Genomic DNA, 16,072 nt, shown 5'->3' on the forward strand with positions numbered 1-16,072 from the left:
TCATAGATTAATTGACCATAAGTGTGTGAGTTTATTTCTGGACTTTCTGTTTTGTTCCATTGATCTATATTCTGTTTATGTGCCTGTACCACACTATTTTGATTACTGTAGCTTTGTAGCATAGTCTGAAGTGAGGGAGCATGATTCCTCCAGCTCTGTTTTCCTTTTTCAAGACTGTTTTGGCTAGTTGAGGTCTTTTGTGTTTCCACACAAATTTTAACTTTTTTTCCACCTCTGAAAAATGTCACTGGTAATTTGATAGGAATTGCATTGAATCTGTGTATTGCCTTGGGCAGTATGACAATTTTAACAATATTGATTCCTCCAATCCAAGAACACAGTGTATCTTTTTATCTATTTATGTCATCTTCAAATTCTTTCATCAGTGTCTTATAGTTTTCAAAGTACAGGTCCTTGGTCTCCTTGGGTAGGTTTATTCCTAAGTATTTTATTCTTTTTGGTGCAATGGTACTATTTCCTTAATTTCTTTTCCTGCTATTTTGTTGTTAGTTTGTAGAAATGCAACTGATTTTTGTATATTAATTTTGTATCCTGCAACTTTACCAAATTCATTGATGAGTTCTAGTAGTTTTCTGGTCACTTCCTTAAGGTTTTCTATGTATAGTATCATGTCATCCATGAGCAGTGACAGTTTTACTTCTTCTTTGCCAGTTTGGATTCCCCTTATTTTTCTTCTCTTATTGCTATGGCTACGACTTCCAAAACTATGTTGAATAAAAGTGGCAAAAATAGGTATCCTTGTCTTGTTCCTGATCTTAGAGGAAATGCTCTCATCTTAGGTGTGGGTTTGTTGCCTAGGCCTTTATTATATTGAGGTCGTTCCATCTGTGCCAACTTTCTGGAGAGTTTTCATCATAAATGAATGTTGAATTTTTTTTCTTTTTCAGTTTTATTAGGTAGAATTGTTACAATCTGCACATATACAATATATTGTATATAAATACATATACACAATATATTGCACATATATGTGCACAAAATTTTACACATGTTCATTGTTTCTAAGAACATTTAGAGCATTAGCTTTTTAAATGTACATAGTTATCAAAGGAATAAAGCCAATCACAAGATAGGAAGTAATTCAAAAAGATACATACATCCTACTCTTAATAGCAACATTATTTATAATTGCCAAGATATGGAATCATCCTAAGTGCACATCAAGAGATAAATGGATAAGGAAGGATGCAGCATGCATATGTAAGGGAATACAACTCACCCATAAAAAAGAAGAATATTTGCCATTTGCAGCCCTTCATTCACTTTTTTTTTTTTCACTTCAAAAACCAGAATTTTATAACTGGCATAAGCATTTCCATTGCATCAAAAACAAGAAAATACCTAGAAATAAACTTAACCAAGGAGGTTACCTATACTCAGAAAACTGTAAAACATTGATGAAGGAAATTGAAGATGATACAAATAAATGGAAAGATATCTTGTGCTCTTGGATTGGAAGAATCAACACTATCAAAATGGCCGTACTACCTACAGCAATCTACAGATCCAGAGCAACCTCTGTCAAAATACTCGTGACATTCCTCACAGAACTAGAACAAACAATTCCGAAATTTATATGGAACCATAAAAGACCCTGAAGAAGTCTTTTGTAGGTCTTTTTTTTTTTCCCCTCTTTCTTTTTGTTCTCTTTTCTTATGGTTTGATTACTAGAGAAATTCCTTTAACATTTGTTGTAAAGCTGGTTTGGTGGTGCTGAATTCTTTTAGCTTTTGTTTATCTGTGAAGCTTTTGATTTCTCCATCAAAGCAGAATGAGAGCCTTGCTGGATAGAGTATTCTTGGTTGTAAGTTTTTCCCTTTCATCACTTAAAAATATACTGTGCCACTCCCTTCTGACCTGTAGAATTTCTGCTGAAAAATCAACTGATAATCTTATGGGAGTTCCCTTGTATGTTATTTGTTGTTTTTCTCTTGCTGATTTTAATATTTTCTCCTTATCCTTAATTTCTTTCAATTTGATTACTATGTGCCTTGGTGTGTTCCTCTTTGGCTTGATCCTGTGTGGAACTCTTTGTGCTTCCTGGACTCGGGTAAGTGTTTCCTTTCCCAAGTTGGGGCAGTTTTCAGCTATTATCTCTCCAAAAAGTTTGTCAGGTCCATTATCTCTCTCTTCTCTTTCTGCGACCCCAATAATGTGAACATTAGTGTGCTTCATATTGTCCCAGAGTTCTCTTAAACTATCCTCATTTCTTTTCTTTCTTTTTTCTGTTCTGCAGCAGTGATTTCCACTAATCTGTCTTTTAGTTCATTGATCCATTCTTCTGCCTCATTTAATCTGTTTTTGGTTCCTTCTAATGTGTTACTGATTTCAGTGATTTAATTTTTCAAATCTGTTTGAGTATTCTTTATATTTTCCAACTCTTTGTAAGAACTTTGCTCTGTGCATCTATACTCTTCTTGAGTTCTCTGAATATCTTCACCATCATTATTTTAATCTCTTTCTCAGATAGATTGCCTGTCTCCTCATCACTTATTTCTTCCTCTGGGGTTTTATCTTGTGCCTTAGCCTGGGAGGTATTCCTTTGCCGCCTCATATCGTCTTATCTTTCTACGTGCTTGTGAATTCCTTCCATGGGCTTTGGGATTGTTCTTTTCTTATTTCTAGTATCTGCCCCTGGTGGATGAGGCTGGACTAGAGGCTTATGCAGGTTTCCTGGCAGGAGGAGCCGGTGCCTGCCCACTGCTGGGTGAAGCCTGGTCCTGGACCTCTGGTAGGTAGGGCTGTGTCTAGAGGTCTTTGTGGCTCAGGAAGTCTGCTGATGAGTGGGGCTGTATTCCCACCATGTATGTTGTTTGGCCTGAGGCTTCCTTACAGGCTGTTGGGTGGGGCTAGGTCTTGGTGCTAATGATCCAATCAAGAGGTCAGCCTCCAGGAAAGCACATGTAGATGAACACTCCCAAATGTCCCCCATTTGCTTTTATGTCCCCAGGCTGAGCCACAGCTATACCCTGCCTCCCAAGGAGTCCTTCCAAAACCAGCAGGCAGGTCTGGCCCAGGTTCCTATGAAGTCATTATCTGTCCCCTTGGACCCTGTGCAAACAAAATTCTGTGTATGCTTCCCAAGAGAATGAAGTCTCTGTTTCCCCCAGTCCCATGGGGCTCCTGGAGCTAAGCCCCACTGGGCTTCAAAACCAGATGTCCTGGGGTCTCGCCCTCCTCCCAATGCCAGAATCTGGGCTGGGGAGCCTGACGTGGGGCTCAGAGCTCTCACTCCTGTGGGAGGGCCTCTGTGACTTAATAAATCTTCAGCTTATGTGTTGCCCACCTGGGGGGTATGGGGCCCAATTATATCACGAGCTCGCCCCTCCTACCATCCTGCTGAGATCCCCTCTATGTATCCAGCTGAAGAAGATCTTTTTTGCTAAGTTCCACCTAGTCTTATTTTCAGTGGTTGTTTAGAAGTCAGTTGTAGTTTTGTTGTAGTTGTGAGGAGAGCCAAGCTCGTGGTCCTGCTACTCCGCCATCTTGACTGGAACTCGGAAAGTCTGGTTTTGATTTTTTTTTTTTCAGGTTCCTGCCGGGAAGGGAGGGCAGAGAGACGTGAAATGTATAGAGAAGATAGAGAATGCTAATTTTCTTCAGTGACTCAGTTAGGTGAACTGAGACTTCTGTAAATCTAAAGTAATCAGGAAAAGTATAAAAGCAAAATACAGATCTACAGTTAACAAACAGTGTCAGGTCAAAAAATGGATTTCTGTCTTAGGTTTCTTGTTCAAGTTATTTAATAGCAAAATGCCTTGTACTAGGTATTCAGGAATACGTATAAAGTTTATTTTATTTGCAAACTTGCTCCTGAGAATATATGAGCTTTCAAAATTAGCATCCATAAATTTTTTAAAAAGAAGTCAAAACTCCTTCAAGCAGGATTTAGACAACAGGTGCTAGTCCACACCCTCAGCCATGGTAGTGCTCCTGGCACCTGTGGCAACACCTGGCAGAAGGCCTGGCAGCTCTGTTTTTTGCCTGGATGAGTGACAGCCTAAGATTGAAAATCATAGCTTGTAACACTATCATTCCTACTTTTAAAATTTCTCCTCTAAAAACTGCCTTTTCTTCTGCGTGACTTACCAATAAGGAAAATATATGTAATATTTATATATAAAGGTTATAAGCCAAAATAGAATGTTGTCAGTGCCATTTTGTCAGTCAGTGGTCTCCTGTGTCCCATCCCTCTGCTTCTCTGAGAGGTAAAAGTTATGTTTTGTGTTGACCATTCACTTGGATGATACAGTTATCATGTGAGTAGGTACCCATAAATATAGTTTAGTTTGCTTATTTTTGAGCTTTATAAGAAATCATACATGAACTTTTCTGTAAGTTGTTTTTTCACTCACTTTTTTGGGTAAGATTTATCTATGTTGTTTGTGTTTTGCTGAAATTCATTGTCGCTGCCACATAGTGTATCAGTGGGACAGTATGCCACAATTCTTTTACCATTCCCCTGTTAATGATATATATCTAGGTGCAGAATTACTGGGTTGCAGAGTATGCAAATTTTCAACCTTATAAGATCATGCCAAATTGTTTTCTCAAGCGGTTATGCCAGCTCACAGATGTAGTTCGTGAAGAAGTGGGTCAGTAGGAAGCCTTACACTTCGAGAAGGGAGTCAAAGTACCACTATTTCTAGTTTGAGTAAAAAAAGTAAAGAAACTGAAATAAGTTTATAGGTAAATAATGGAGGCACTGTCCCTTATGACAGTATTTATTTTATACATTGATTATTATCATAAGCACTGAATAGCTAGCATTATTTTAGAATTGAAATTACTTATAGGACTGAGTATCATATGTATAGATGGCATGTGTAAAGCTAAGGCCTTGATGTAGATACGTCTGAGTTCTAATTCTGTCACTTCTTAATCTTATTACCTTGGATCCTACTGATCCACCTCCTTCTCAACACTTAATATTTACCAGACTTCTTAATTTTTGCCAATTTATCAGGTGTTAGGTGGTGTCTCAAGTGTGGTCTTAATTTGTGTGCTGGTGATTATTAATGAGTTTAAACATCAAGCAAAACCACTGACAACGTACAGGAATTGAACTTGGGGGCATCTGCTCTATTTTTAAACAGGCCTGTCTCTATAAATAAGCCTTTTTTGGCATATAGCGTTCCCATAAATGAGACTGTCATTAAGACGTAATTCTTATTCAAAGAATTAATTCACAAATTCCTTTTCTATTCTAGGCCTAAATCATATTGTTTTCAAGTATAAATGGTTCATTATATTTTGTGACCTTTGTTAGTTTTTTTTGTCAAAGTCTACAGTATCTGTTAATAAGCTTTTAAAGTAGTATATTCCCATGAAAAGAGGTTGCTCTTGTGACCCACAGAAATCTTACATTTGAAGAAGGAAGCCAAAGTACAACTATTTCCTGTTTGAGTGAAAAAAGTAAAGAAGAAACTGGAATAAGTTTACAGGTAAATATTTAGACCCTATTATCGATGGTAAAATTTGTTTTATACTTTAGATTATTATTTTGTTACAAAGACAATATAGATTTGATTTGTCATTTGATTTTCAAAACTGAAGTTACTTTTTGCTGTGTCATATATGTAAATTCATGGTCTTGAAGCTTAGGCCTTGGAGTAGACAGACTTGAGTTCTTATCCTTCCTAAGCCGCTTAGATGTATAATCTTTGCAGAGATTACTTAACCTTTCCAACCTTGAGTTCCTTTATCTGCAAGATGAAATTAAAACCACCAATCTCTTAGGGTGAATTTATACCACATATTTTCTGCCACGGTACTCTGTTCATTTTCTTTATAGGACTTAACATTTATAATTATATATTCATTTCTCTACTTTGTTTATTGTATGTCACATCTCAGGGCAGATTGCTTTTTCTATAAATTTTTTAAAGTCTATCCTTAAATTGACATATTCTTACTGAATTTCTTTGGAAAACTTATTCCTCTAAAATGGCAGTTTCAGCTTCTTCACTTTGCTTAAACCTCTTCCCTTCCCTTCCCTTCCCTCCCCTCCCCTCCCCTTCCCTTCCCACTTTTGCTTTCAGTGTGCCTCCTGCTTCGTGGCCAAATTAGGGATCACAGAGAGGAAGTCCCACCACCTCCCACTGTCAACCACAAACATCTCCCTGCATCTGCTTCTGTTGTAATCTTTCCTCTTGTTAAAGCAGAGCAACAGTTTCTCCTTCTGTCCTTCTTTCTGGACTTTGTTTTTCATCAACTCTTTCTCAGAAACTTTTATTTTTTACTGTGCTGTGCTCCCTCTCAACAGATCCAAACATTGTAAAACTTTTCGTATTAAAAACATTCCCCTTCAAGTGAATGCAAAACCATTTCCCTGCTCCCTATGTTCTCCTTAAGGTCCTCCCTTCCCATCACAGCCAAACCCTGTGCAAGGGTTGTCTGTATTTGCTGTCTCCATTTCCTCTCCTTCTCCACCCTCCACAGAAGTAGCACTTGGTAATGCCACCCATGAACTTAACGTTACTGAGTCTAGTCTCTGTTCAGCTTCTTCCTTAATGTTTCATCAACACTTAACCCCATCAGGCATGCTTTGTTTGAAATATGTTCTGTCTGCCTCTTTGATCCCATTCTCCTGGTTTTTCTCCTTCCCTTTTTTGCTTCCTTATAGTCTTACCCTCTGTGACTGAGTTTTTGGAGAATCTCCTGTGCACCAGGAGCTGTGCTACGCTTCAGGACTGAATGTTCCAACACTGAGGGCTTGATTCGTGTTTATGAATAGGAACAGTTTGATTAGAATAATAGAGTTGTGCTGGTGTCAATTTGTGTTTAGAAAATATTTCCTAGAGCAAGCACCATTAAGACAATTAAATTGCTCAATCAGTTTTTCTGTGCAGTGCAATTTAACTCTTTCTATTTTCTTGTTTTCTATTTCCATTTTTATTTTACTGAGATTGTTTTAAACAGAATTAGTTCTTTCCCAAGTAAATTTTGTAACAAAACTTTGAGTCATCAGACCACTTGTTTATCCATATCACATTTTACCAATTATAACATAATGCAATTTTGAATTTCCTTTGAAAGAAAACCTATGGCTCTTATTTTTACCAAATTCAATTTTCAAGAGTCAGACTTTGCAGAGCTTTATTTTCCCATATTTTAGCTGCTGATAGGGTTGTTTGCTTTTGTTTTATGATTATTTTTACATGTGTTAAAAGCCTGGTAGGTTGGGATTTATTTCTTATGTAATTCAATAAATTGTTAGCAATTCTTGTCAGGTAGTCCACTGTCATTCTGTTATAAATTTGTTTTGTTACTGATCTATATCTTTAATATATATTTCAATGTTATTATACTTTTATTTTTATAACATACTTTACTTTTATAACATAATGTTTAGAGTTGGGAGTTACATTTTGGTGATGATGTAATTTCAGATTTGCTAAATTGATAAACTGGTATTTCTCCCCTCCAATTTTTGTTGTTTCCGTGTTTTTAGGATCTGCTCTTAGAAATCTACAGAAGTATAGGAGAGCCAGATAGTCTTTATGGCTGTGGTGGAGGGAAAATGTTACAACCCCTTACTAGGTAAGTTGCTTTTTCCTAGATAATGTTATAGAAATTCTTTACGAAGAAGTTACCTGCATGTAGAACTCAAAAGCGTTTTAAAAATCTTTTCTTACAGACTACGAACATATGAACATGAAGCGATGTGGGGGAAAGCCCTGGTAACATATGACCTTGAGACGGCAATCCCCTCATCAACTCGCCAGGCGGGAATAATTCAGGTACTTTTTTTCTGCTTTGATAAAGCTCTGCTAGTGTGGTGCTCAGATTCTTTCATTATGTCAGTGGAATATTCACACAACGAGATAACTTTAGAGATAAGACTGAAGATTATTTGTTATTGAGATACTGGGATAAAAGTTCAGAGGTAGACAGGTAAATTGGACAGATCACTGACCTGACAGAGGAATGTAGATTTGCTGATCATAGTCTTCGTAGCTAACAACGGAAGACATTTCTTGACTGTGTACGATGTGCCAGGTAGTGAATTAAGTCCTTCGTGTGGCAAGTCTCATGTAGAGGATTTCTCATACAGTTTTCACTAGAGTTTGTCCCAGAAATTATCATCTCTGTTACTGGTTTAGCCATTCTTTCATCAAATATGAGAGCCCTTTGGGCTCCATCTTTGTGTATTGAGAGGAACAGAGAAACAACACTTTGAGATTTTAAGTGATACTGTCAACTAATAGAATTTTTAAAGTTACTTTTTCTGTTTGATTGCTGTTTTTTTCTTTCCCTACTTACCTGTTACTTTCAACCACTTACTTTTTTTTTTAATTAAACTCCTGCTCAGGCCTTGCAGAATTTGGGACTCTGCCATATTCTTTCCGTCTATTTAAAACGATTAGATCATGAAAATAAAGAGTGGTGTGCTGAGCTACAGGAACTGCATTACCAAGCAGCATGGAGGGGCATGCAGTGGGACCACTGTGTTTCTGTCAAGTAAGAGGAATTCAAATTTTTTTTATCGCCCTTTTGCTAGTTATGAACAATAAACTGATTTTTATCTTGCTCTATTAACGTGGTGGGAGTTGTGCTGAGTTATGTTTTGTAGATGCTGTAAATTCTGGATATGCCTAAATCTTAAATAAGATAGCAAGCTGTCAGCATGCCTAGTCTTGAACTTCACTCCCTTCTTCTATTAGGGTGCCTTCACCTCTACCCTCAAGATATTTTTGAAAATAGAAATATAAAAATTATTTTCTCATGAGAATCTTCTCATATGCTGTTTATAAATCTAAAGAGAAATACAGGCGTCTCCCTTTCCACTACCTTCTGCAAACATTTAATCAGTCAGAGGGTACTTTTATTGGCTGGATGGTACACAGAAGACCGTTCATCTTTATTTATGAAATATTTTCTTTTATAAAAGAATACTGCTAAATCACTAGCGCAGGAAGATACCGTTTATAACCTACATGTAAGGTCACCATGTGTTCTGAGTGTAGAGCCAAGCACCTAATTGAATAAAAGATTGTGTATTTATGTAGAAATTCTTTTGATGATATAAAAAATTGAATCATATTAATTGTATGTATAATCACGTTCATAGAAAAAAATTTTCATAAGTTAGATTGTCTTTCAGATTTCAAACTGTTACTGTGGTAAAATTAGAGATAGGCTGTCCTATTTTAAAAATATTTTACTCTGCCAGCTGATTCCCACTTGCCTCCGTAAATCTCCGTGTGCTGCTTTCCCCCTTGCTTACTGTGTTTCAGCCACATAGGCCTTCTCCATGGTTTTCCATCAGGACAAATTGTTTGAAACTGAAAGTCTTAAATGTATCTTCTTTTTTCCTTTGTTACCTTGAAGGTAGCTACTTGTCATTCAGACTGTTTAATAACATGATGTATTTAGAGAGCCTTTTTTGACCATCCATTCTAAAGTAGTCACCCAGTCATCCTGTTTTGTTACTCCTTTGTTATCCTGTTCTACTTTTCTGCATGCCCTTTGTCACTATCTGCTATTTTTCTTATTTATTGTCCATCTTCTCCAAACTAGAACATAAACTCCATGAGAATGGAACCTGATCTGACTTGTCCACTAATGGATTCCCTGCGTCTAGAACCTGGTGCCTAGTGTTTGGCACATAGTAGGTGTTCATCAAATAAATAAATAAATAAATGAGAATGTAGCATATTTAGAACCAGGAAAAGTATCTGAGAAATTAACTTTTTTTCTGCTTGAAGAATTTAAATGATCCACAAAATTCTTTGTAATTCTTACCAAAATTTCTAGAAATGCAGTTTTGAAATTGGAGATATCTTAATTTTAGTTTAAAATTTTGCCTTTTGGTGAAGCTGTTTATATACACACATATCTTAGGATTCTCTGTTTTTAAATGTATTTTTTTCTTTCATTTTTTTATTTATCTCACAGCAAAAGGATAGAAGGAACCAGTTACCACGAATCATTGTACAATGCTCTACAGGCTCTAAGAGACAGAGAATTCTCCACTTTTTATGAAAGTCTCAAGTATGCCAGGTATTTTAAAAAGAGAGAGTTACTGTATTTTAACATTTAATGTCATGGCTTCTTTTCTGAATATTTGACGAATAATTTCAACACAAAGATTGGCACTGGTGAAGGTATAAGGACCCGACGGCTGTGGTTAGGTTGTTTCCTTGTCATTCCCTCTTCCCCTCTTCTCCCTTAAAAAAATATTTCCTGTGTAACTTGTGATTCATACTAATTGGTGCTGAGACTCGAAACAGTGCCAAAGCGGGAGGAAAAATTCAACAGTTGACAATTTCATAGCTTTTACGTATTTGAGAAATGAGTGCTCAAATGCCTTTTATTCACTGCCAGCATGTTTTTGTAAGAATTATGAGTGTGCCTGTCTTCAGTTGTTTTCTATATCTTGAAAAAGTATTCTTCATGTTTTAAATGTTTTGTATGAGAGAATATATATATATTCTTGTCAAATATATATATATATATGTATGAGAGAATTCTTTAATGCACAGTTGTCAAATATATATGTCAAATATACAGATACATACATATATATATATATAAAAAACACAAACATGTTTTTATGTATAGTACCAATGTTACCTTTTGTTTTCTTTCTTTTAGATGTAAGAATATGTTCATATGTTAGGTACTTACAGAAACTTCATTTTTTTTCTCGTGTAATATTTCTTTCTTTATGTGGTTTAAATATATTTTTTCCTTTAAAATTTAGTAAGATTCCTTTTAGGAAAGCCCCCTGATCAATTATTTGTGCTGAACCCTAAAGAAAGTCTTGTTGTGTCCCACTCCTTGGTTCTCTTCCTGGATCAGTATATTGAGAATTTTAATCCTGTCTTTTCTAGTAGTTATATGATGTTTCTCTCTCTTAGTGTTCTTTTTATAAAATGATGACTGCTTCTTATGAGGCACAGATGAGATAATGAACAAGAAAGAAATGAACTGTAACAGGCTAAACAAATGTAACACATTTTTTGTTTAACAGTAGTTGTGACCTAGTAAATCCTGTATTTTATTACAGAAATAATGCTTGCTACCATTTAAGTGCTTATCATATGGAGCCACTTTGTTAGGCTTTTCCCACGTGTATCCTCTAATCTTCAAAATAATTCTAGAAGTGAAAAAACTTTGGTTCAGAGACATCTAGTAATGTGCCCAGAGTTACACAGCTGTTACTGGCAAAACTGGGACTTGGATCCAGGGATGTGCAGTTCCAAGATTTACTTTGTTTCCACTGCCTTTTGCTGATGCTGATAAATATTAATATTATTAGATCAACACCAAGGCCTATGATGAGAACTCCTTAACAGTAATCTTGAACTTCTATCTTCCTGCAAACCTCTTCTTAGTTTTCAGTGTCTTGTCTTGTCTGCCACTAGAGTTAAAGAAGTGGAGGAGCTGTGTAAGGGCAGCCTTGAGTCTGTGTATTCCCTCTACCCCACGCTCAGCAGACTGCAGGCCATCGGAGAGCTTGAGGACATCGGGGAGCTTTTGTCAAGGTACGTGATTCCAATGACTGTGTATCTCAAAGTGCAACCTTTCTGTTACCGACAGTAACTTTAAAAAATAAACGCTATGTAGAGAACAGCCATAGGTTTCTTTCCGTTTATCCAGATGTAAGTAAAGTAGCCTAGTGAGCTCTGATCTTACAAAAATAAACATTTTCAAAACTAGTCATTGTAAAAATTCCAGTTTCTGAAATTTGGCTTTGTGTTTTTCTCTTTACAGCTTTTTCCCTGTTCTAGCCTAGATAAAATTGTTTCCTCATGTTGTTTGTCATAGCGCGTTATGCTGCATTCTGTTGTAGCACTGCATTCCATTAGTGCATTGTACTAGTGTCATTTTATGTATAGTCTGTCCTGCTGTCCTGGAAGCTCCCTACAAGTGGGCTAGTTTATTCTTGTATCCCTAGTGCTTTTTCCTGGTGACTGAGTCTTAGTAAACAGTCTGTGTCAGTGAATATGGAGAAAGTATTTAGAGGAGATAGTGTCTTATAATGGTGAAAAGGAAGTGATCCAGGAGTGCTGGAAAATGAGATAAAACAGTTATTCAGTATGTAAGGGATCTAACTCTGGACTCTCTGACCATAGAAAGTCACTTGACCTCTTTGGGCCTCGTTTTCCTCATTTTTAAAATGCAGGATTTATATCTAATGGTCTCTGAGGCCTTTTTTTAACCCCATCATTCTGAGTCACTATTATTATTGTAAGAGGAAGAAAAGAGGGTATAAATTACTAAGATCACCATATGTGTATGCTAAAATAAAGCTTGGTATATGGTTTTTAAGTAGAAAGGAGAAGGAAATTTTAGAGTCAGAAAATAGTACAGTTTTCCCCAAACTGTGTTGCAGAAGACAGAGCCATTGGTGCGGCTCTTCTTAACTAGAGGATAAAGGAACAAAGCTGCTTTCTGCTGTCATTGATAAGTTCACTGTAGTTCTTACTGCCAGAGATTCAGGAACTTTCCCTCTGCAGGAAAGATGTCTTCCTCAAGAGAACGGTTAGAATTCCTTAAGAAGCCTGTAGTGAGTAATACTGCTCTCTCTCTGCTGGGGAATTGTAAGGAAGGAAGGGGAAGCTTGATGCGCTGGTGAACAAGTACCTGTGCTCTCGGACAGCAGTTCTCAGAGTGTGGAATGGAGATCCCGGGGCTCCCTGAGATCCATTCAGGGGTTCATGAAATCAAAACTATCATAATTTATAGCAAGGTGTCATCTGTTTTTGTTTTTGTTTTTGTTTTTCTGTCATTCTCCCATGAGCTATAGTGAAGTTTGGGTGAGGTATCAGAGAATATCCACAATTAGCTGAAAAGACTATTAACATACTCCGTATTCCAACTACATGTCTGTATGAGGCTGGATTTTCTTCATATGCTCCAACCAGACATCATATCACAGCAAACCAAGTGCAGAAGGAAAGATGAGAATTCAGCTAGCTCCATTAAGCCAGACATCAAAGAGATTTGCAGAAATGTGAAACAGTGCTCTTCCTCTCACGAAATTTTGTTTTGTTTTGGGAAGTACAGTTATTTTTCATAAAAATGTTACTTATGATAGTCAATTTATTGTTATTTTAAAATAAAGTAATACATGTAAGATATTTCTCAGTTTTCATTTCTGATAAGGTAAATATTAATAGGTGTAATCCAGTAAACAAAAGCTCTTTGGGGTCTTCACATAATTTGTATGAGTATAAAGGATTCCTGAGATTAGAAAGTTTGAGACCTGCTGCTCTAGAATCATTTTGGGAAGAATTAAAGTTTTGGTTCCTATGAATTTGTGTTACTGTTTCCTTTTCTATCAAGCAACATAAAGAGCTTTCATTTCCTGGTCATCAGCTTATTATCGTCTTAGTTTCCGTGCTTCATCTTGATTTTTTTCAATATAGTAGTTCTAACAGATTGGACAGTATTTTTTTTTAATTTTTTATTGAAGTATGGTTGATTTACAATGTTAGTTTCAGATGTACAGCAGAGTGATTCAGTTATACATACACATACATAACATATTTTTTCTTTTCAGGTTCTTTTCCATTATATGTTATTAAAAGAAATTGAATATAGTTCCCTGTGCTGTATAGAAGTGGACAGCATTGCTTAGTTTGACCATCTGGGAAGCACTCTGTTCATATAAACTAATTGTACAATATGTATTTTCTCTTCCTTTAGTAAATAATATTGGTACGTGAAATCTTTGCCCGATGCCAGCATTTCCTTCATTGGATTGTGCTTTGCAGAGACATGCCCTGTGCCTGGCGGGCACAGTAGATAATTAATGAGTTTATTTCATTTCCTTGCTGGCATGTCTAATTTTACCACAGGGAACATTGAAATGGGACTAGAGGTATAGGCGTTCTGAATGACAAGCCTCATGAATGTGTTCTCACTTCAGGAGAATACATATTTAGAAATGCTGCTTTTTGTGAGGTTGAAGAGTATTTTTAAGAAAATCTTTAAAGTATAATCTATAAAAATATTGAATTAGTATGTTGTATACCTGAAACTAATATAATATTGTAAATTGACTATACTTCAATTTAAAAAAAGAAAGAAAATCTTTAAAAATGTCCATCTGTGGGTTCTCTGCTGACCGACCCTCAGTGATTTGACCATGGTGTAGGTTTCTAAATTTTGGTCCTTATTTTGGATTATTTGGAAGTTCCAATCATGTTACTCTTAAAAGTCTTTTGTATTTGTTATATCTTAAGTTTCAGAACCTGCGTGATAGCAATTTTTTTTTCCCATTTCTCTTGCTTACATGAGCTTTGTGATTTGACTTTCAGATCAGTGATGGATAGGCAGCCCTCTGAAGTATACAGTAAGTGGTGGAAACACTCCCAGCTTCTGAAAGACAGTGATTTTAGTTTTCAGGAGCCTATAATGGCTCTACGCACAGTCATTTTGGAGATCTTGATAGAAAAGGAAGTGGAGAACTCCCAGAGAGAGTGTTTTAAGGACATTCTCACCAAGCACCTTGTAGAACTCTCCACACTAGCCCGAACTTTCAAGAACACTCAGGTAATCAGACTTGAAACTATGTGGTCTCACCTCTTGACCTTTCCTTTTATTACCCAGAAAATAGAAAACATAATTAAAAAAGAAATGCCCTTGGGAGACAGATTACTATTAAACTATTGTATAGCACAATTGTTTAAGATTTCCCATTTTGGAATTAGACCTGAGTTTGAGTCTTGAACAAGGTACTTACCTTCTCTGAGCCTCAATTTCCTGATTGAAAAATGAGAAGCTGCCTAACTTCCTTACTATATTTATAACAATTTAGTGATTTTATATACTTTGTGTATACACATGCAATATATTTATATATATATTTAGTTTCTATATATAGAGAAAAACATACAGGCAGACATGAGGGCTGGACAAGACAGTCAGAGATACAGTTTAAGGCAGTCCTGACAAATAGTCAAGTCCTCAGTGAATGGTAGTGACTGCTTTTATTATTAGTGGTGGTGATAGTAGGAATAATAAATAGTAAAAGTATTTATTCCCATTTGTCATTTTCATTTCAGCTCCCTGAAAGGGCAATATTTCAAATTAAACAGTATAATCCAGCTAGCTGTGGAGTCTCTGAGTGGCAGCTGGAGGAAGCACAAGTGTTCTGGGCAAAAAAGGAACAGAGTCTTGCCCTGAGCATTCTCAAGCAGATGATCAAGAAGTTGGATGCCAGTTATTTAGAGGTTCACTTTTTTTTTTTTTTTGGCTTTTTACTGAATTAGTATTTTACTGTTATAAGAAATATTACTGAGCAATAAGATATTTTAAATAAATTTTAATATAATTACCATCTTTATTAAAGCTTTGAGATTACTGATCCATGAATAAGAGATTGTGAAAAGGAGACTTGAAAATTAATATTTGTAAAAGAAGTTTAGAAAGTATTCATTTTTCCTATTTACAACATTTCTATCAGTCCATCTTGTGGTAGATTTATTTAATTTCCCAGTGTCAAGCCTTTTTTTTTTTTAACTTTCCAAAGTATTCAAGAAGGGTAGATGAAAACAAAGATGAAATATCTACAATAATTTGAAATGACAAAAAAATGGAAGAGGAAATGCATGAGAGAACAAAAGTTAAAAAAAAATTGGAATAATTAGGTTGTCAATTCAAATACTTTGAAAACATCATGTCTAAAATTTTATCTACCATTCCCTATATTAGTTATTGTAAATTTGGTTGCGTCTTCAGCTCTGTCTCCAGCATACAGTGAACAAAGTAGCAACATTTGTAAGAATCATAAAGTGTTTTAAAGGTTTGGCCACAATGGTGTTCCTCTGACATACGCCTGCTTAGTGAATATCAGCTTACTGTCCTTTTGGATAATGGGAACTTGTATGACATCCTCCATTATTAGAGAATTCATTATTATACCAAAGACCTGGAAGCTCATATGATACGATGTTTAAATATTGCTTAACATTATGGACCCTGGAGTAAGTCTGACTGGAGTTACCCTCTTTGTACCTCAGTTTTAGTTTTCTAATTAAGGGTGATAATAGTATTTATTTCATAGAGTTCTTGTGAGGATTAAATGAGTTACTAT

General features: G+C 35.9%; 1 protein-coding gene across 3 annotated transcripts in view; it reads left to right on the top strand.

Moving 5' to 3' along the window:
- The window catches only part of ATM (ATM serine/threonine kinase), a 117,146-nt gene that overhangs the window by 68,281 nt on the left and 32,793 nt on the right, over nucleotides 1-16,072 (top strand). For all 3 annotated transcript variants that reach the window (XM_064482019.1, XM_064482020.1, XM_010988971.3), the window contains exons 40-47: nucleotides 5,378-5,465; nucleotides 7,475-7,563; nucleotides 7,661-7,763; nucleotides 8,336-8,484; nucleotides 9,922-10,026; nucleotides 11,394-11,513; nucleotides 14,295-14,529; nucleotides 15,042-15,209. In XM_064482019.1, the coding sequence (XP_064338089.1) occupies nucleotides 5,378-5,465; nucleotides 7,475-7,563; nucleotides 7,661-7,763; nucleotides 8,336-8,484; nucleotides 9,922-10,026; nucleotides 11,394-11,513; nucleotides 14,295-14,529; nucleotides 15,042-15,209 (1,057 nt within the window). The remainder of the gene's footprint in view (nucleotides 1-5,377; nucleotides 5,466-7,474; nucleotides 7,564-7,660; nucleotides 7,764-8,335; nucleotides 8,485-9,921; nucleotides 10,027-11,393; nucleotides 11,514-14,294; nucleotides 14,530-15,041; nucleotides 15,210-16,072) is intronic.

Source organism: Camelus dromedarius, chromosome 34 (assembly GCF_036321535.1).
Source record: "Camelus dromedarius isolate mCamDro1 chromosome 34, mCamDro1.pat, whole genome shotgun sequence".
Lineage (NCBI taxonomy): Eukaryota > Metazoa > Chordata > Mammalia > Artiodactyla > Camelidae > Camelus > Camelus dromedarius.